This window comes from Bubalus kerabau, chromosome 12, assembly GCF_029407905.1.
Source record: "Bubalus kerabau isolate K-KA32 ecotype Philippines breed swamp buffalo chromosome 12, PCC_UOA_SB_1v2, whole genome shotgun sequence".
In the NCBI taxonomy this organism is placed as follows: Eukaryota; Metazoa; Chordata; class Mammalia; order Artiodactyla; family Bovidae; genus Bubalus; species Bubalus kerabau.
Window position 1 is genome coordinate 89,543,706 of NC_073635.1, and position 20,586 is coordinate 89,564,291.

Here is a 20,586-nt window from a genome sequence, read left to right on the forward strand (position 1 = left end):
GGCTCAGCCTTCCAGGCTCCATCCATCCATCAGGCTCCCCCTGCAGACCTGAGCTGCCCGCCCAGCCCCACCCCAGGGGCCGGTGCTCCTGCCATTGACTGCGGTGGAAAGGGGCTCCTGTTTGAGCTCAGCTGTTTTACACTTAGATTTCTTTCTCGGTTTTTAGCAGTTGTTAACTACTTTTGTCTGTATTTACTGCAGGCTGTCAGGAAACATGTTAATTTCAAGGTTGATTCATAGTTTTTCTCCCATCTCTGCATACAGTGGTGGTTTTATGCTGGTGGACTTTTAATCTGTAACATGTATAGGATGGTCTGAGACGGTCATCGTCTGTTGTGAAGGTCTGCAGTGCCCAGAAAGTGACCTAGAATGACCAGACGCCTCTAAGGGTGAGCTTCATGTTTGTTTTTAGTGGGTGCACTTTCCGTGCGTCACAGTGCACAGATGCTCAGGGCGCGAGTCGGCGAGCTGTAGCCGGTGTGTATCTCTGTGTAACAACCACCCAAATCATGAGGCAGAACTTATCCATTATACCAGAAATTGATCTCATGTCCCTTTCCCCATTGTCCCCCCACCCCCCGTCCCTGCCCTCACAGATCAGTTTGGCCCAGCCTTGGGTTTCCCATAGATGGGGTATATGAACAGCTTCTTTTGCACGGCGCGTGTTGTGGAGACTCATCCACGCCTCCATGCTGTCGAGACTGTCAGTGGTTCCTCCTTTCTGTCTAAACAGACTTAGCATTACTATCTGAGGATGGAATGCATTCAGGCCTCTTTCTAGGTGTACCTGTGTTAAATGTGCTTGGCAGGAAGATGAAGTCAGTTGGATAGCCTCGATTATAACTCATTACCTGAATTTACTAGTTAATCACAGGGAGTGATGATATTAAACAAACCAGCGTTACATAGAAGCAACAGTGTGAATTGAACAGGAGTGATGAACTTTCCCAAGCTTATACATCTTAATGTCAAGTAATACTTATCATTTATTGTAGGTGCTACAGAATATTTTGGAAACTGAAAATGAATATTCTAAAGAACTTCAGACTGTGCTTTCAACCTACCTGCGGCCCCTGCAGACCAGCGAGAAGTAAGTTAGATGGTAATTGTGTCAAGCGTTGGAACAGTGGTCCCCTGGGCTGTTGCCTCGTGTTTTCAGAGAACAGCAGCTGAAACGCTGGGACAGAATGCGGCTGAAGACACAAGACAGCTCCTTGTGTATTAGGGGGCGGGGCGGGGCGCGCGAGTAAGACCGCTCACACGTGTCTCCTGTTGTTTTTCTCGGCTCTAGGTTGAGTTCAGCAAACACGTCACATTTAATGGGAAATCTAGAAGAAATATGTTCTTTCCAGCAAATGCTTGTACAGTCTTTAGAAGAATGCACGAAGTAAGTAAGAGGCTAATGATGTAAAATTCAGATGGATATAACTGGTATTTGAAGGGTCAGGACTAACTTAACTTCAGGTTTCACATTTCCTAAGGTGGATACTGGGTTATTTCGAATGTTTGGGCTATATCAAGCTTTACAGTAAAGTGTCTTTCAGACTCTCTCCCTCAGTGGGATCTACTGACTGCTCGGAGCCGGGAGAGAGGTTTCCTGTGAGCGGTGGCCCTTTGGGGTGGCGGCTGCGGAAGGAAGGGAGCCCACAAGGGAGCAGCGCGGCTCGGTGCCGGCCCTGCCGAGGGCGGGGGGCTCGGTGCCGGCCCTGCCGAGGGCGGGGGGCTCGGTGCCGGCCCTGCCGAGGCGGGGGCACGGCGCGCTGCTCACAGGCGCGCGTCTGTCTCCGTCCGCGCCGGCTCTTCTTACGCGGGCTTTGGGTCGGTTCAGGGCCGGACGCACGGCCAGCTTTCTCCGGCTCTTTTCTCATTCGTCCTCTGCTTACTCAGGCGGCAGCCAGCGCGCCGGACACGTGTTAACGAGACAGAAGTGACCCCTTGCCTAGCGGAGCTGTAGGCGGGGAGGGAGGCAGCTGGTTACCGCGGTGGAGGCAATTCAGACGGCAGCGTGGAAACGCTGTGAGGAAAGCTGAAGGCGGATTTCAGGGGAGCTCGGCCAAGCGCTGCGGTGATGGGAGTACGGCAGGCAGAGGCCGCGGCGGCCGCCCTGCCCCAGAGCCCGTGCCGCTTGAGCTCGTCGGGGCCCAGCCTCTCCATCACTCACTGTGCGGTCGGTCATCCGCTCGTTCCCTCGCTCTCCTGGCCCCGCCCTCGCAGGTCACCCTGCGCCAGCACTCAACCTGGCGCACTCTCCCGCGCGTCCTTCTGTCCTGGAAGAGTGCTGGTTCCTGTGGCAGCCACTGCCCTGCCCTTGCGCTGCCCCCGCCCTGGCTCAGGCCGGCCCTCCTCCTGTGTCCTGCACGGGCCTCCTGACGGGGCCCTGACCTCCGGGTGGCCCTCTGCCCGTCCATCTCCCCAGCAGCGTCTAGCCTCAGCCTTGCTCAGAAGCTGGGGGGTGCCTGGTTATTCCTGTGCTTGTTCCCAGCTGTGTTTCACAGGCTGGCCTCGAGGGCCACAGGGGTGGCCTGAGGGTGGGGGAGCTAAGGTAGGAAGGAGGTCAGTCCCCGCGTGGCGGCTGTCTGTGGAGCACTGCCCACACCCGGCTCCTGCCCGCTCTGCTGCACGGGCCTCGGCTCAGTCGGCAGGCCCGCTCCGTCGAGGGGGGGTGGGGGGGGCGCCTGGGAGGCGGTGTGCGCCAGCCATCCCCGCCCTCCCCTCCACCCGGTCCGCTTCCTGCAGCTGCCCGCCTGCAGTCCTGCGGGTCGCTCCACCCCGGGGGCGTGGGCCGTGCTGGCACAGCCCGTCTCCCTGGCGCTTCTGCCACGCATGGTGCGTGCGCTGCCCTGCTCGCTTGTACTCGGCTTAGGTGCAGACTCCTCCGCGTACTGTAGGCTGAATTCCCGTTAGTTGTCTTATATTCTGTAGGGCTTCAGGTTATTGAAGAAAATACTGAAATAAACATTTGAAATAATTGCCACTGGTTAAATAAACATTGTGTATTTAGTTCAAAGTTATTTATAAAGTGTGTTTTAAGATATAAAAAAATTCATCTTTGTAGACAGTGGACCATTACTGTAACATTTTCACAGTAAAACTATTTGTTTTAGATTATTATCAAAATACAAATTTGAACTAGAGAATAGTTTATTTTGTCTGAAAGTTGTATTTTGAACCATCCAAATAATAGAAACACGGGGGATCCAGAGATGGTATTTACCCTTGTAGAACGGGCCGGCTGAGACGCAGAGCACCCTCTGGTTCTTCTGGGCCGTCCGTAATGAAGATCAGAGCACAGGACTTGAGCTGGCGAGGAGGCGACTGGGGCGGCAAGTGTGGTCATCGCCTCCGACCCCAGCAGGGCCTCTGCACAGTGGGCCCCGCGTCAGGATCGGCCCCCCGCGTGTCAGCTGGGAGGTCCTGAGTGGCTCTTGCTGGAACCTCCTGACTTGTTGAATGAGACTGTGTGATTCCACGGAAACGCTTCCAGCTCTAGAACCTTGCACGCCTAGGAAGTTCGGAAGGGAAGGCACTCCACGGGCACGTGGGGGCGTGAGTGGACGGCTCGAGGCGGGGGCTGGAGCTGCTGGCTGGTGATGGGGCTCCTTTGGCGGAGCCTCAGGCGCTGCCGCCTCCCCGGGCCTCTGGCATCCTTGAGGAAGTTGTCCATGTTCAGGGTTTGGGGTCCAGGCGCTGCCAGCGCCCTGAGGCTCCGGCGTGGAGGCACTCGTGTCCCCTCACGGGGACACCTCTCTCAGTCCTTAGTGGACAGACTCAGGTGGGATGCAGAGGCTCACTCAGGTCACAGCCACACCCTCGTGCTACCCTTGGTCTTCCCGGGAAGTCGGTGGCTACTGGACCCTGAACCTTTCTCTGCAGTTAGCAGTGCCAGCAGGAGTAAACGTGCCATGAGGGGCCATCGTGCGGCAGCTCTGCTTGCTCAGGGCTCTCCTGGAGCTCACCCCTCTCTGCTCTGGGGAAGGAGGAGGGCCCTGGGCGTCCCCACCCACCTTGTAGTGGGGTCTCCCTGGGGAGGCTGTGGGGACTGCCTGTGTCACCACCAGGCACCAGGCCACTGCCCCTCACCTGTGTCAGACCACAGACCCTCACCTGTGTCAGACCACGGATCCTCACCTGTGTCAGACCACGGACCCTCACCTGTGTCAGACCACGGACCCTCACCTGTGTCAGACCACGGACCACTCACCTGTGTCAGACCATCGATAACTCACCTGTGTCAGACCACGGACCCTCACCTGTGTCAGACCACGGACCCCTCACCTGTGTCAGACCATCGATAACTCACCTGTGTCAGACCACGGACCCCTCACCTGTGTCAGACCATCGATAACTCACCTGTGTCAGACCACGGACCCCTCACCTGTGTCAGACCACGGACCCCTCACCTGTGTCAGACCATGGACCGCTCACCTGTGTCAGACCATGGACCGCTCACCTGTGTCAGACCACAGACCATTCACCTGTGTCAGACCATCGATAACTCACCAGTGTCAGACCACGGACCCCTCACCTGTGTCAGACCACGGACCCCTCACCTGTGTCAGACCATGGACCGCTCACCTGTGTCAGACCACGGACCCCTCACCTGTGTCAGACCATGGACCGCTCACCTGTGTCAGACCACGGACCCCTCACCTGTGTCAGACCATGGACCGCTCACCTGTGTCAGACCACAGACCATTCACCTGTGTCAGACCATCGATAACTCACCAGTGTCAGACCACGGACCCCTCACCTGTGTCAGACCACGGACCCCTCACCTGTGTCAGACCATGGACCGCTCACCTGTGTCAGACCACGGACCACTCACCTGTGTCAGACCATCGATAACTCACCTGTGTCAGACCACGGACCCCTCACCTGTGTCAGACCACTGATCGCTCACCTGTGTCAGACCATGGACCCCTCACCTGTATCAGACCACAGACCACTCACCTGTATCAGACCACAGACCACTCACCTGTGTCAGACCATCGATAACTCACCTGTGTCAGACCACGGACCCCTCACCTGTGTCAGACCACTGATAGCTCACCTGTGTCAGACCACAGACCACTCACCTGTGTCAGACCATCGATAACTCACCTGTATCAGACCATTGATAATTCCTCCCCTGTTATCTGACCATTCATAACTCACCTGTATCAGACCAGTGGTAACCCGTCACTTGTTATCTGACCATTGATAACTCCTCACCTGTTACTTGACCTTTCATAACTCACCTGTATCAGACCGTTGATAACTCTTCACCTGTTCAGTTCAGTCACTCAGTCATGTCCGACTCTTGTGATCCCATGGACTGCAGCACACCAGGCTTCCCTGTCCATCACCAACTCCCGGAGCTTGCTGAAACTCATGTCCACTGAGTCAGTGATGCTATCCAACCATCTCATCCTCTGTCCGTCCCTTTCTCCTTTCCCCTTCAATCTTTCTCAGCATCAGGGTCTTTTCCAGTGTCAGTTCTTCGCGTCAAGTGGCCAAAGTATTGGAGCTTCAGCATCTGTCCCTCCAATGAATATTCAGAACTGATTTCATTTAGGATTGGATCATTTAGGTTGGATCTCCTTGCTGTTCAAGGGACTCTGAAGAGTCTTCTCCAACACCACAGTTCAAAAGCATCAATTCTTTGGCTCTCAGCTTTCTTTAGAGTCCAGTTCTCACATCCATACATGACCACTGGAAAAACTATAGCCTTGACTAGATGGACCTTTGTTGGCAAAGTGATGTCTCTGCTTTTTAATAATGCCGTCTAGATTGGTCATAGCTTTTCTTCCAAGGAGCAAGTGTCTTTTAATTTCATGGCTGCAGTCACCATCTGCAGTGATTTTGGAGCCCAAGAAAATAAAGTCTCTCACTGTTTGCATTGTTTCGCCATCTATTTGCCATGAAGTGATGGGACCAGATGCCATAATCTTAATTTTCGGAATGTTGAGTTTTAAGCCATCTTTTTCATTCTCCTCTTTCACTTTCATCAAGAGGCTCTTGAGTTCTTCTTCACTTTCTGCCATAAGGGTGGTGTCATCTGCATATCTGAGGTTATTGATATTTCTCCCGGCAATCTTGATTCCAGTTTGTGTTTCTTCCAGTCCAGCGTTTCTCATGATGTACTCTGCATAGAAGTTAAATAAGCATGGTGACAATATACAGTCTTGACGAACTCCTTTTCCTATTTGGAACCAGTCTGTTGTTCCATGTCCAGTTCTAACTGTTGCTTCCTGACCTGCATACAAATTTCTCAAGAGGCAGATCAGGTGGTCTGGTATTCCCATCTCTTGAAGAATTTTCCACAGTTTATTGTGATCCACACAGTCAAAGGCTTTGGCATAGTCAATAAAGCAGAAATAGATGTTTTTCTGGAATTCTTTCTTTTTTCATGATCCAATGGATGTTGGCAATTTGATCTCTGGTTCCTCTGCCTTTTCTAAATCCAGCTTGAACATCTGGAAGTTCTTGTTTCACATACTGTTGAACCCTCGCTTGGAGAATTTTGAGCATTACTTTGCTAGCGTGTGAGATGAGTGCAATTGTGCAGTAGTTTGAACTTTCTTTGGCATTGCCTTTGGGATTGGAATGAAAACTGACCTTTTCCAGTCCTGTGGCCACTCCTGAGTTTTCCAAATTTACTGGCATATTGAGTGCAGCACTTTCACAGCATCATCTTTCAGGATTTGCAATAGCTCAACTGGAATTCCATCACCTTCACTAGCTTTGTTTGTAGTGATGCTTTCTAAGGCCCACTTGACTTCACGTTCCAGGATGTCTGGCTCTAGGTGAGTGATCACACCATCATGATTATCTTGGTCATGAAGATCTTTTTTGTACAGTTCTTCTGTGTATTCCTGCACCTCTTCTTCATATCCTCTGCTTCTGTTATGTCCATACCATTTCTGTCCTTTATTGAGCCATCTTTGCATGAAATGTTCCCTCGGTATCTCTAATTTTCTTGAAGAGATCTCTAGTCTTTCCCATCCTATTGTTTTCCTCTATTTCTTTGCATTGATCTCTGAGGAAGGCTTTCTTATCTCTCCTTGCTATTCTTTGGAACTCTGTATTCAGATGAATATCTTTCCTTTTCTCCTTTGCCTTTAACTTCTTTTCTTTCGTCAGCTATTTGTAAGGCCTCCTCAGACAACCATTTTGCCTTTTTGCATTTCTTTTTCTTGGGGATGGTCTTGGTCACTGCCTCCTGTACAGTGTCAGGAACCTCCGTCCGTAGTTGGTCAGGCGCTCTGTCTCTCAGATCTAGTCCCCTGGATCTGTTTGTCACTCCCACTGGATAATCGTAAGGGATTTGATTTAGGTCATAGCTGAATGGACTAGTGGTTTTACCTGTTTCCTTCACCTGTTACCAGACCATCGATAACTCCACCTGGTATCTGACCACTGGTAACTCTCCGCCTGTTAGCAGGTCCTTGGTTAGGGTTAGGGTTAGGGTTAGCCGTAACCCTTCCTACCAGCCCCCCCATCATCAGATCAAGGATAGAGCCACAGTAGCGGCCTCTCTGGCCCGGCACTAATTGTCACAGCTTGGTGTGGGGCCACCAGGAGGCTGCAGGGGGTGCGGGGCAGCCCTGCGCTCTGCTGCACGTCTGCTGCACGTCTGCGTGCTCCCAAACCCGCCTCTGGAAGCACAAGAGAGAACCACGATGAAAATCCTCTCTCAATTCTTAAGTCACGTTCTGCCTGGATGATCTTTATGTTCCATTATTTCGGTGATCTACACGGTGTTACGTGTGCGATGTATTGGCATAATAGTTAGGCTCCAATTAAGACCACTCACGTAACCTTTCTGAGCTCCGGCTGCTAGTTCAGGTTGGCGAGTTGATGAACTATGAAGGTTTCATAAACTGGTGGCAAGTGTAGTGATTTCTTGCACAATTGGATTGAGAGAGGTAGTAAAACTCTAGAGCCAAGCTCGATGGGAAGAAAGAAAGAAAAGCTTATATACTGGAGTCATTGCCCGTATGTAGTTCATGGACGTGTAGCAGATTAAAGCCCCTTGACCCAGCTTGCAGTGTGAGTGTGTGGCGCTGTGGTCTGGCCCAGGCGGGCGAGGCCGTCCCAGCAGCTCCTGGCCCGCGCTGAGCAGGGCGTGCGGCCCCGTCATCTCGTCAGGTAGACAGCGTGTCTGCAGGCTTCCCGTGCCCGCCCAGGCAGCGGTTTGCTCCTCTCGGCCAGAGCATGCGTCCCGTCACTGCTGCGTCCTCAGCCCTGCAGCCAGGCGGTGGGGTCCTGCTGGGTCTCTCGCAGAAGAAGGCGGCCTCTGCCTGTTTCTGGCATTCAAGCGTGACCGTTGCCTGCTGAGATGTCATTGTCTCGGGGTGGGTGTGTCTCGGGTGTCCAGGTCCTGGTAGAAAGCAGTTGGTCTCAGAGCCTTTGGGGAGGGTGCCCTTGGCAGCGTGTGATGCCTGCTCCCTGGTGACTGGAGGGGCTGCTCCCTCTCTGGGGTGTGCCCTCTCCCCTCTGGGGTGCGCCCTCTCCCCTCTGGAGTGTGCCCTCTCCCCTCTGGGGTGCGCCTTGTGCCCCTCTGGGGTGCACCCTGTCCCCTCTGGAGTGTGCCCTCTCCCCTCTGGGGTGTGCCCTCTCCCCTCTGGGGTGCACCTTGTGCCCCTCTGGGGTGCGCCCTGTCCCCTCTGGGGGCACCTGCAGTGTGTGGCTGTATGATTGAGGCCTCGGCTTGCTCTCTGTTATATTCAGCTTAGTTTTGAACTGGGTTTGTATCTCCCCAAAGATTGCAGTCACCCCTAAGGTAGAGACTCGCTTTTTCTCTGTTTTTAATGTGTTCCCAGTGCCTGACTGAATGGTTGAAGTTAATTTATTGAGTCAGTGACTGTTTATCCTGCAGATAGGCGAAACTGTGACTAATCTCTGAAGGCTGTTAAAACCCACTTGGGGGTTCACGCTTGGGAAAAAGTCTGCCACCAGTGTGGATGCCCGCTTGCTTTGACCCCAGATCCCAGTGAATGAGCAGAGCGCTGGCACTCGCGTACACGCAGGGCCTGCTCAGGGGCAGGCTATAGGGTCCTGCCGTCCCCGACGCTCCGGGGGTGTCCCTCACCTGGCAGGGTGCCCGCCCCGCTCTGTGGGCCACTCGTCTCTCCTCCCACCCGGGAAGCCAGCTGTGGGGCTTCTCCTGTGCTCGTCTCGTGGCTACTTCAGCAGGAAACCTTACCGACCAAGTAACCACACATTATGTTTCTCCTTATTTAATACATGACATAACGCTCCTGGACATCTGTTTTGCTTGGTGCCCGAGGAAGGGGCTGGCGTGCAGGTCCTGGCGTCTGGATGCTGGAGAAGGGGAAGGCCTGCTTTCCGCCGCGCGGCTCCCCGGGGGCTGGGTGCCGGGCGTGCCATCTGGGGCTGCCCCGTGCGCTGGGGCCCGCCCTGTGTGATGCTCACTCAGTGCGGTTCCGTGTCGCTGTCCGCAGGATGCCGGAGGCCCAGCAGAGGGTCGGGGGCTGCTTCCTCAGCCTGATGCCGCAGATGAAGACCCTGTACCTGGCATACTGTGCCAACCACCCGTCGGCGGTCAGTGTCCTCACGGAGCACAGGTATGTCTCACGGACTTCTTCCCAGGTTGGGGGGTGGCTGTGTCCTGGGGTTCCTTCCAGGCAGCTCATTTCTGTCAAATGTTACTTGAAACACGGTGCAGGCGTTGTGTGTTTTTCAAGAATGGTAAGTTTAATTATCCTCCAAGTGAGTGTCTGGGGAGGACTGATGTCAGGCTAAAATCCTAGTTAGCGCTTATAATAGAAATGGGCGTGTTTTGAAGTCTCCTCTTCAGCCTGGACGCTTTGGACGGAGGTCAGGGGAGCTGGTGGGAGCTCTGGAGGGTGGCCGTGGGCTGGTCCGGGCTGCCGGCATCGCCTCCGCTCAGTGCGTGAGACTGGAGTGCGTGTGACAGAGCTGGCCTTGCTGCGGGAGACGGTGTCCGTCTCTGTGGGGCGTGCCGAGCCAGAGGCTGTGCGCTCCCGCTCTGCGGCCGGGAAACCAGGGAAGCAGCAGCGGGCCGCTCTCTGCTCGTCTGAGCAGGCACGGCCGGTGCGTCCTGGGCGGTACGGAGCCCGGCCTCCTGAGCGGCAGGGAGGACCGCGGGGCTTGACCTGCACACGGGGTGGGCACCGAGGCTCTGCTTCTGCTCCCAGAGGGGCACGCGTCTGTGTTAAGGATTCAAAAAACTTTATGGTTCCTTTTGAAAACAGTCGTTCTGCCATAAATAGCAGTTCAGTCATTTTTTAAACCATAAATTAAGAAATGGTGTGAGTCGCAGCAAGGTAAATGCCACTGTGCTCCTGATTTAAATATTTAAACTCAAGTTATTACTAACTTAATATTTCAGTTTGAAGTTTAGAGGCTGTGCTGGGAAGCTGGAGTTGTTGGGCTGTTTGTAACTGAATGACGCTCTGGCGAGGCGGCCTGTGGCCGGGTCGTGTGGGCCTTCGGGAGGGCCTGTGGCCTGCTTTGAGCCCACCCACCACTCAGCAGCCGGTGGCCCTCGGAGATCACCCCTCTTTTCTGGAAGCGCCTGGTCATAGGGTCCTGTTGGTGGGAAGCAAAATCCCTGAGTAGCTGAGCGTCTACTCCTGGGAACAATGATTTATATGTGTTTCCTCCTGACCGAGATGCAGGGATTGAAATGTGAAATTTCTGAAACTTCCTCAGGAATTGCTGACGCAGTCCTGGGAGAGATGAACAGCAGATAGAAGGCTGGGGTGAATTCAGGGCATTTTAAATGTGTTCTCTCCTTCCGCCATTTCGGTCAGGGGCCGGCCCCCTGGGGGTTAAGCTGTGTCCTGAAGGTGACATTTAAAACCATTCAGACGTTCAGGGCAACGCTTGTGAGCATGTGGTGTGTTCCTCTCTGTATTATTGCTTTAATGACTGCTTGTGTCATGGCTGAAACCTCAGGGCAGTTTTTCCCAGAAGAGCAGGAGGGCGTCCAGGTGGGGCTGTGCTCAGGGACCCCTGCCCGCCTCCACGTGGTGTGTCGCGGGTGGGAGGGGTGGGCACTCAGGCCCTGGGACTGTGCCGAGGACAGGTGAGCGAGGCGGCTGGCAGGATGCGCTGCCCGCGTGCCGTCCTGAGGCCCCTGGGCGGCGGCGCCTGCCCCGCCCAAAGCTCAGACCGGCCTCCGCAGCGTGAGTAGGGGTTGAGAGCCGGCCGCTCAGGCTGGTGGCCTCCGCCAGCCCGCCCTCCCTTCCCTTCTGTCCTGGGTCCTGCTTGTGGCCTCTGTCCTCTCGTTGAGGTCGTGAAACCACCACTTAGGGGTGGATCGATCTGTTTTTCTGCTTGAATATACTTTCTCAGGGATTGATTTAAACACAGTGTTTTGCAGTTTTTAAGTCTTCCTTTTAGTCTTAGGATCCTTGTGTTGTGTTAGTTTGAATTTTGAGTGTGAATCTGGAAAATGTATCTATGGAACCTCCGCTCCTGTTGAATTATAATGGATATCTGCTTTTTGCATTATCGTTTGATAGTCGACACCATAGGCCCGTGGCTGCCTGTTGCAAATGCATTAGAGGTGTCATGATTTGGTGTGTGGAACGTCCCCTTTTCTCCAGCACAGTGGTTGGTACTTCCTGCTGCGCTGACCTGAGGTGGCTGCTGTGCTCCTCGGGCACCGTCTCGCAGCCCGCAGTGTCCTTTAAGTAAGTACAGAGGCTGAAGCGCTGTGTGAGGGTTGCAGCCTTTGTTTTGTCAGAAAAGCTATAACCTGCTGTTTTATCACGGTACTAAAGTTTTTAAAACCTGAGAAATGAAGCAACTGTGTGCTGAGTCGCTTCCGTCGTGTCCGACTCTTCGCGGACCCCGTGGACTGTAGCCCGCCAGGCCCCTCTGTCCATGGGATTCTCCAGGCAAGAATTCTGGAGCGCCCTCTTGGAGGGGGTTTTCCCGACTCACGGATCCAGCCCAAGTCTGTTATGTCTCCTGCATTGGCAGGGGGGTTCTTTACCACTAGCATCTCCTGGGAAGCCCATACAGTGATCTGTAAAGATTTATAAAAGGTTTTGTTTCATTTCTTAATGGTGTATGTGTCTGGCATTTTAAGGCTGTCATATGGATATTAAAAGAAGTTACTTTTGCTTGCAAAAATTCCACGTAAATTTTTAGTTGTAGGGAATTTTAGGAGTAGGTGGGTGGGTGATAAGAATAATTTCTTAGTTTTATTAATTATTGTCTGCCATAACTATAGTTATAAAATGTCATATAATACTAAACTATCAAAAATGGCCCAAAGAGACGTTTTTTGTTATTTTTCTTGTGGTAGAAAAGGCCCCTAATTGGATTGTACTTAAAGGAGTCAAACTTTCTCTTAGTGCCATTAACGGGGAGGGGTGACGCGAGGCGGATCCAGGTGGCCTGCACCAATGGGTCGGGCTTCAGGATTTTCGCATTTACTTTATGGCCTCGTTTATAGTGCTCCTCCCAGTGGGAGACGTGGGGACACGGGGGTGCGGCCTCTGCCGCCTGCCCTCAGCCCAGGCGTCCTTCGCTCTGTGTCTGGAGGGACACCTCTCGTCAGCAGTGAGGGCCACGGACGGCGTCCTCCCGGGGACCCCAGGTGTCATCTGCCCCGTGAGAAGCAGAAACAGGGTTCCCATCACAGACGTGAGCCACAGACGTGTGGGTGATGGAGCTTGGGCCTCCCTGGGTGCTCGTGTGAAGCGGAGCCAGGGCGGCCCGGGAGCGAGGCTGGGGCCTGGGAACGCGCTCCATGGAGCTTGGTACTGGGAGGGGGGGTGCGAGAGGAGTGAATGGGAAGGCTTGCTCGGCAGCTGCCTCGTTTCTGGATATGCACTCGGTTTCCTCGTCCGCAAACACAGACGACTTTCACGTGTTGTGAGGGTTAAGTGAAACGAGGCTGTGAAAGTGCTTCTGGAGGTTGCGCGCCTGTGTGCGTGCCAGGGGCACTGGCGCCGCCTCGTACCGCTGCTGCTCAGGGGCTGCGGCGCCTGGCGGGCCAGAACCGTGAGTCGGTGGTGGTCTTCATGCCTCGCCTCCTTAAGGTTTTACCGTCGTGAAGGACTGCTGACCGGGCTCTGTTCTTGCCCTACAAGGACCGCCCACTTTCAGACCTCTCTGTATGCAGGTGGCTCGCTGAGGGGGCTTTCCTGAATGGTTTGCTGGGAGACCATCGCTGTTTGTGTCGTGTACACAGGGCTTCGCTCAGGTTGAGGGCCCTGATGTGAACTGTGGGGGGGTCTTCCCTTTGGTGTTTAGAAATAAGCGGCACACGTTTGGCTGTAAAACCTGTGGCCTGTAAGTGATCAAGGGCACCGCGTGGTCCGTCGTCGTCCTGGGGGCTGGGGGCAGGCGCACGGCCCTCCTGGGCTCTGACGGTGGCCTCTGCTCTCTCTTCTCACACTCAGTGAGGAGCTGGGAGAGTTCATGGAGCTGAAGGGCGCCAGCAGCCCGGGGATTCTCGTGCTGACCACCGGCCTCAGCAAGCCGTTCATGCGCCTGGACAAGTACCCCGCGCTGCTCAAGGAGCTGGAGAGACACATGGAGGTACGTCTTCCCCACTGGCCACGCCAGGAGGAGCAGTCAGGAGCCAGCCCTGGAGAGGGTATTACCACCAGCCTGTATCTCGGGAGAGTTTCACAGGGACTTTGTTGGTTGTGAAGTTGTTTCCTCGTATCCCAGCTCTGTAGAGAGGCGTCTGCTCCAACCACTGCTGGCGGGGAGATTTCCAGTAGCTAGAAAACGTCCGTAGTGTTGAGGGGTCACATCAGGAGCATGTGCCTACAGTGTTAAGTGTATAAGTTATGGAGAGATAATAGGAAAAGAATCAGTGAATGATGTGTACTTATCTCATTTTCGGAACACAGGCTGTGGGCCTGGCAGAAGTTGGGGCTCAGGCTGCTGGCTTAGTTAGGCTGTGGTGAGCCACTCCGCAGGGCAGGCGGTCTGCTGCGTCGCTCCCCTCTGCCCTCTGGTGCCCGAGCAGCGGGGCGGATTGGGGTGGGCGAGGCTGGGCCGGCCTCCTCCAGGGCAGAGTCCAGAAGACTCTCCGCCGCTCTGTGGTCCCCTCAGAGACCAAGCAGAGGCGCTTCAGCGCCGAGACAGAGGGTCAGGTCGCAGGCTGGAACTGCAGGGAAGGCCCAAGCCAGCCTCCAGAGAGAGCCTGTCGAAGAGCAAGCGTTCATTATGGAAGCTCACAGTGTGTTTCTTTTATTCAAAGGATTATCACCCAGACAGACAAGATATTCAGAAATCCATGACTGCCTTCAAAAACCTTTCAGTAAGTGATAAGTGTGTGATGGTTTTTTTCCTTCAGACTTTATTATGGCAAATGAATGCAGGAAATTAGTTGTGAACTATAATTTGGATTTATTCTGGAGAAATGAGAAACAAATAACATAGTTATTCCACGGCTGGTATACATAATATTCCTGCATTACGGCCCTTTGGACATCAGAGAGATGAAAGGATCGGTGTTCACGTTTACACGGCACCACACGATGCCGTGCACGTCAGTGATTTAGAGCATGGTCAGCCTCATCTCAGTGTCTACTGACGTGTGAAATGGAGCGCTGGGCCTCTTCCTTACCTGCTGTCAAGCTGTCTTAATGATTGAGTTTCTGGAGGACGTGTCTTATTTATAGCACAAGTGGAACTCACCCTTTTTTCCCTTTTCCAGGTCTTCTCTTCTGGCACTCAGTAGTAAAACCAGAGGATATCTTTCTTGTCCAGTTCACATGTCATCTTCTAAAAGCGACAGGATTTGCTGTATTTTTCTAAACCAGTGTTTCTCATTCTAGAGCTGTTGTGTTGTTGTGGGTCTCTCTTGACTTGGTTCCGCACTTATGAAGTGAGCGAGTTGTTCACTAGCTGGTCTGTCTGAAGAAGCAGCCAGGGACGCAGCAGTAGAGCCAGGAGCTCGGCCGGGAGCTCAGCCGGGAGCCCGTCTCCCTGACGCGCCCCCTGTGCCCCCAGGCGCAGTGTCAGGAGGTGCGGAAGAGAAAGGAGCTGGAGCTGCAGATCCTGACGGAGGCCATCCGCAGCTGGGAGGGCGAGGACATCAAGACCCTGGGCAGCGTCCTCTACATGTCCCAGGTCCTGATCCAGTGCGCCGGCAGCGAGGTACCGCCTCCAGCGCTCCCTGCGTTCTTCTACTGGGGGACCCCTCTCCAGGGCCCCTGCGCCTGCCGGCTTCCCCGAGTTCCTTCACTACTGTGGGCGGTGTTTCTCTCTTGAGTCTCCTTTTAGATTCTTGGGCATCTTTGTCCTTCACTTGTGGTCTTTCTGGGGCTTTTCTTAACCGATTGCAGCAAATGAGATTTAATACATAAGCAGTGCTCGTTGGCCTTTCATGTAAATTGGGCAGAGCTCACAGGGGGATGGCGACAGCGGATGTGTTGGGCTCGGTTGGTTAGTGCCAGGATCCGCCGGTGGGCCAGAGGCGATCTCCCTGCTCTATCCTCCCCGCCTTCAGCCTGAAGGTTCCACCTGGTCTCCCACTGCCACTGAAAGGTCACAAGTTCTTTTCTTCGGTTTTCTCTCAACCACAGAAAAAATTTGTTTTTCTAACTCCTGCCTAATGAGGAGTTAATGGAAGAGCTAAACTCAGATTTTTAAAAAAAGATGTTCCGTGGGCTACTTGTGAGTCTTACAAATTTCTCATAATTTTGTTTCCATTTAATTTAAATTTGGTAAAAATAAACACCTAAATGTGAAGTGTGATACACTGTTTCATAAAGTGGAGTCGCTCAGTCCGGTCCGACTCTTTGCGACCCCGTGGACTGTAGCCTATCAGGCTCCTCCTTCCATGGGATTTTCCAGGCAAGAGTGCTGGAGTGGATTTCCATTTCCTTCTCCAGGGGATCTTCCCAACCCAGGAATCACACCCGGGTTTCCTGCATTGCAGGCAGACGCTTTACTGTCTGAGCCACCAGGGAAGCTACTGTTTCATAAGGCCTAATGTAAATATTTCTTCTCATCATTGTAAATATATGTTTTTAATACAGTTATTTAAATTTGTTCTTTTACATTAGGAAAAGAATGAAAGATATCTTCTACTCTTTCCAAATATTTTGCTAATGTTGTCTGCCAGTCCTAGGATGAGTGGTTTTATATATCAGGTAAAGCACATTTTAAATTTATATTTGTGTATTGTGGACCTGAGAACTGTCTTAAGGCTCGTTGTGAGTTTTTGTATTAAATACCACGTGTGTCTGTCCGTGTGCTGTGTATAGTGCTCTACGTACAGTGTTACATTCACGTCCGTACACACGGCTCCAGTCTGTGTTTGGATGTGACTGTGCAAATTAGGATCTTTGTGTTAATCCAAAGCAAACAGAGAAAGAAACTGGTGTCTGTACAGCTGACCCTGAGGACACAGACTGCTGGGGTGCAGGCCAGCTGGTCCCCTCCAGGTCGTTCTGCTGCTTTCCTGCCACCAGGGCAGGTGGCCGCACCGCGGGCCGGCTGGGGGCGCAACACGTGTGGCTGAGGTGGTCTGTGGGCCCCCACTCGACTCAGCAGTCATGGGCACACAGCCTGGGGCGTTACTTAGCTTTTTTATTGCTCATCGTTTTTCTGATTTTCTTCGCGAAGATGTGAGACTGCTTTAAGAAGAACAGGGCAGGGCTCTTGTGTTTCTGTCTGTTGCGTGTGGTGCTGCCCTGCCCTCCTCCAGGGACCTTCCCAGCCCAGGGATGAGCCCAGGCCTCCCGCGGTGCAGGCGGCTTTACCATCCAAGCCTCCAGGGAAGCCCATTACGTGCCTTAGCTTTTCTCTGTGTCTAGGAGGGGCTTCTGGCAAAGTTGACTGCTTTTTTCCTGTGTGGTTATTGAAGCTGCGGCCCTTCCATCGATTCCTCAAGGCCTGACTGGTCACCAGGAACCATTCCCACAGAAGTCACCCTGGGTTTGCTTGGAGCTGCATTTCTGCACACGTGGCATGCTGTTTGTCTTGTCCCCAGCATGCGCTCTGGTGGTTCCTGAGTCCGGAGCGTTCACGGCTGGCTTGTACCTGCTCCAAAAGCTTTGCAGCCCAGAGAGGAGTTGACATCACACCCTTGTTCTGAAAGGAGCACTTGAGGTGCGAGAAAGCAGATAGACATGGGCCAGCCTAGGAAAGGACCGCCTCCTGCTTTTCTAAGCCTGCAGTTGAGCCGATGCCTGGCTGGGGGAGCACCTGCTCGGGCTTCCCAAGCTGGTCGCCGCTACTTCAGACCTCGGTCCTTTCCGGCCGCATTCCTGGGCTTCGAAGGTCCCCCCACCCCAAGGCCCAGGGCCCTGCGGTGACCTGTGGCGCTGTGGTGGTGTCCGGGGCGGCCTCAGACCCCAGGATGCTGGCATCAGCGTGCCGCCGCAGGGCCCTGTTTTCCCCCTGGGTGCACCGTCTTGGGGCTTCTCTCCGAGTGCTGTGACCCCCAGTGCACACATGTCAGTGTTCCCTTCTGGCTTTGCCCCACATCCGGCCACAGCGAGCTTGTCCCGTCCTCCGTGGCTGTTGCTGCAGGTTGGTCAGGGATACGCAGCTGTGTTTCCTGTTGGGCTTCTCTGAGCTCTTGGTCACCCCGGTGCCATTAGCCTCTCGGCAGGGCGTCTGCAGTGCCCTCGCTTGTCCACGCGGTGCCCACCCGGCTGCAGGACAGGCTCCTGACCATGTGATGGTCTCGGCGCCCGGCCTCTGCCCTGGTGTCGGGAGTCCCGAGCCCTGTGGCCTTAGAGCCGCCCCCTGCTCAGGGTCCTGCTTCTCGGGGCTCTGGCCCTGACCCGAGAGACGCTCCCTGCAGACTCGCTTGGCCTCCACAGCTCTGGTGGCTGTTACTTGAAGTGGTCCTTTCAAGGTCCAGTTCTGGTTCCTCTCCCTGCCTCACGCCCTCTGTCCCAGAGCGGGCGGGCTGGCGCTCTGCTCTGCGTTGTGGGCAGCGCTCAGCGCAGCTGCTGATGGACCGTCCTGTGGCGGATTACCAGGCGCGGCCCTCACACGGTTCCTCCAGCTCCAGTTGCCTTTGTTTTGCCTTCAGACGTGGAGCTTCCCCTGTGTTTCTCTAAGGCGTATCTCTGCTTCCTTTCTATAAACAACATCATTTAAAATAGCCACCGTGGACTGTAGTTTTTTTCTTTTTTAATCATAGTGTGTAATGTTTTTGTGTCTTGCTGTTTATATTTAGAGTAATCATCAGATGAAATGTTTTTGTTCTGGTTTGCAGCCCTGTACCTTTTTGCTCGCTCATTTCTTGGTTATAGTATTATAATTTCTTATTCAAGGGAGAGGTTTTTGTATTATACATGCTTTTGGTACAAACAAGAGAGTTTGCTTTACAAAGACAGTTCCTCTGTCTTTTCTAAAATCGTTCAATATTTACTTTAATAACGGTACCTTCTTCACTAGAAAAGCACTAACTGTTTCTTTTTGTGTGGGGGGGGTCTTTTTTAGGGAAAGCTACCAACGACAGGAATGACAATCACAAAGCTTGAGGACAGTGAAAACCATAGAAACGCGTTTGAAATATCAGGTGATAGGCACAGACTGTGGGTGCTCTCTGTTCGGGCGCCAAGGCAGCGGCCCTCGTGTGCAGGCCCCACTGAGCCCCCGGGGGCTGCATGGGCGTGCTGTTGGGCCTCCTTGGGGTGCGCGTGTACGCGCTCTGCCCCCCTCCCCCCCCTCCAGCCCGTGTCTCTCTCTTCCAGGGAGCATGATCGAGCGGATCTTGGTGTCCTGCAGCAACCAGCAGGACCTCCACGAGTGGGTGGACCGCCTGCAGAAGCAGACGAAGGCCGCCTCGGCGGGGAACCCCAGCAGCAAGCCTCACTCGGTGCCGTCACACACCGTAAGGGCCCCGCCCGCAGACCCCGGGCCAGGAGAGCACGGCCGGGCCTCGGGCCTCTCTGCAGACGCGTCCTCATCCCCCGTGGGCTGTGGCTGCCTCACAGGGACCCACTTGTGAGCCAGGCCTGCCCGTCTGCCTCCCGAGAGTTCACACACGTGCACGTACACGGCTCACTGGTTAGGCGCCCAGTGGCACCCGGTTAGGCAGCTGCCCTGCCCAGGGTGGCCATGAACACTAACCTTGGGGCTCTCAATCAAAACCCTGAGAACCACCGGCCCATAGAGGGCTTTTCTGAGCATTTTAATTGCATTTATTATGTTTCATCAAAAACAAAAATGAAAACCAAACAATACTTATGACAAAAAGGACCAGATTCATGCTGAAGGCATTGAAGTGTAATTTTTGACTCATCATTTTAAGAAATCTGAATTTTCTACTTTTAGAAAATTTCAGCAGGTCTGCGAGTTTTTAGATACTTAAACATTACAAAATATATCAGTACTGAAGTGTCAGTGCTTAAAGCTAGTCTTTACTGGTGTTGCATGTTTAAGATACTGGTATTGAGTCATCTGAACACCTGTCATCTTTCCCAGCGAGTACTGACGAATGAGGGGCCCTCCTCACTATGACGTAGGGCCTCACGGCGCTGCCGGCTTGTGAGGGTCTCTGCTGGGGCTTTTACCACGGGGTTCACCCTGTGGTTGCTGTCCTTTGGCTTGAAGGGCCGTCTCAGGGCTTGTGGCCATGACACAGTGTACTGGTCACCCGTGCAGCTTCTTACTCCATTTCTCAGCAGTCTGGGGGTAAAAACTATTCATTTGCTTCAGCTATCATTTTGAATGGTTTTGCCATGACAACTTTTCCATATTGTAAATGTATGCTAGAGATGCTTAGCTTTCAAGGGACTAAATTTATCCCGAGGGCATAGGTGTGTACATGTGTGTACATCAAAAGGGAGTGCCTTCTCACTCAGGGGTTAACAGCCTGAAACTAACCTCTGTAAAGTCCCACTTCAGGTAGCCCTGTGCCGGGACCCTGGCCTCTCTGGTCCCAGGGCAGCTATGTGGTCATGGCAGAGTCCACTGCTTCTGTCCTCGAGCCCCAGGCCTCAGCTTGAGCCCAGGCTCCCCTTTAAAGCCTGTGTTTCAAATATTATTCATTTCTTCCGAATAATGACCTTGAGCAACTTGACAATTTCTCCTGTTAAGCATAGTGTATTGTTTTGGGTTAATTCGAGGTCACCAACTAATTGTGAATTGTTTAACATTTTCTTATTTGTCAGTGTGATGAAATATTTTTGGAGTTTCTAGGAGTATAAACCCCATTAATAAGGTCCTTCTGAGAAATTAGATTTATGTAACTTTGTCTTGATTAAAGCTGATTTTTCTGAGAAAATGTTTTACCCAAGGGATTTAAAATTTTTCTTCAAAAAGGCAGTAAATATTTTTTTGGTTTTTAAGCAGTACAGTCTCTGTTGCAATTGTATTTTGCTTTTATAATATAAAAGCAACCATTGACATGAATGGGCTTGTGTCCCAGGTTTAAACAAAAACAGGGATCAGGCCCTACTTTTGCTGGTGAGGGAATAATTACCCTCCCCCAGTCACATTCCCAGTGCAGAGAATGCCCATTCTTTTATAAAATCCTGATACCTGTGTTAAATGAAATGCCTTTTTTGCAAATGTGACTGCATGACAGTTAAAGGTGGTTGATGGATTTCTGGGTCTGGACCCAGCAACCTGCTTCCTGCTCTGAGCTCAGCGGGCCTCATGCAGGGTGTGGGG

The 20,586-nt window shown here is 53.1% G+C and overlaps 1 protein-coding gene across 11 annotated transcripts in view; it reads left to right on the plus strand.

The window, feature by feature from the left end:
• The window catches only part of ARHGEF7 (Rho guanine nucleotide exchange factor 7), a 104,356-nt gene that overhangs the window by 66,481 nt on the left and 17,289 nt on the right, over positions 1-20,586 (plus strand). For all 11 annotated transcript variants that reach the window (XM_055543046.1, XM_055543037.1, XM_055543040.1 and 8 more), the window contains 9 exons: positions 996-1,090; positions 1,292-1,387; positions 9,447-9,569; positions 13,389-13,527; positions 14,201-14,260; positions 14,956-15,102; positions 16,014-16,100; positions 18,409-18,487; positions 18,663-18,802. In XM_055543046.1, coding sequence (XP_055399021.1) covers positions 996-1,090; positions 1,292-1,387; positions 9,447-9,569; positions 13,389-13,527; positions 14,201-14,260; positions 14,956-15,102; positions 16,014-16,100; positions 18,409-18,487; positions 18,663-18,802 — 966 coding nt within the window. The remainder of the gene's footprint in view (positions 1-995; positions 1,091-1,291; positions 1,388-9,446; positions 9,570-13,388; positions 13,528-14,200; positions 14,261-14,955; positions 15,103-16,013; positions 16,101-18,408; positions 18,488-18,662; positions 18,803-20,586) is intronic.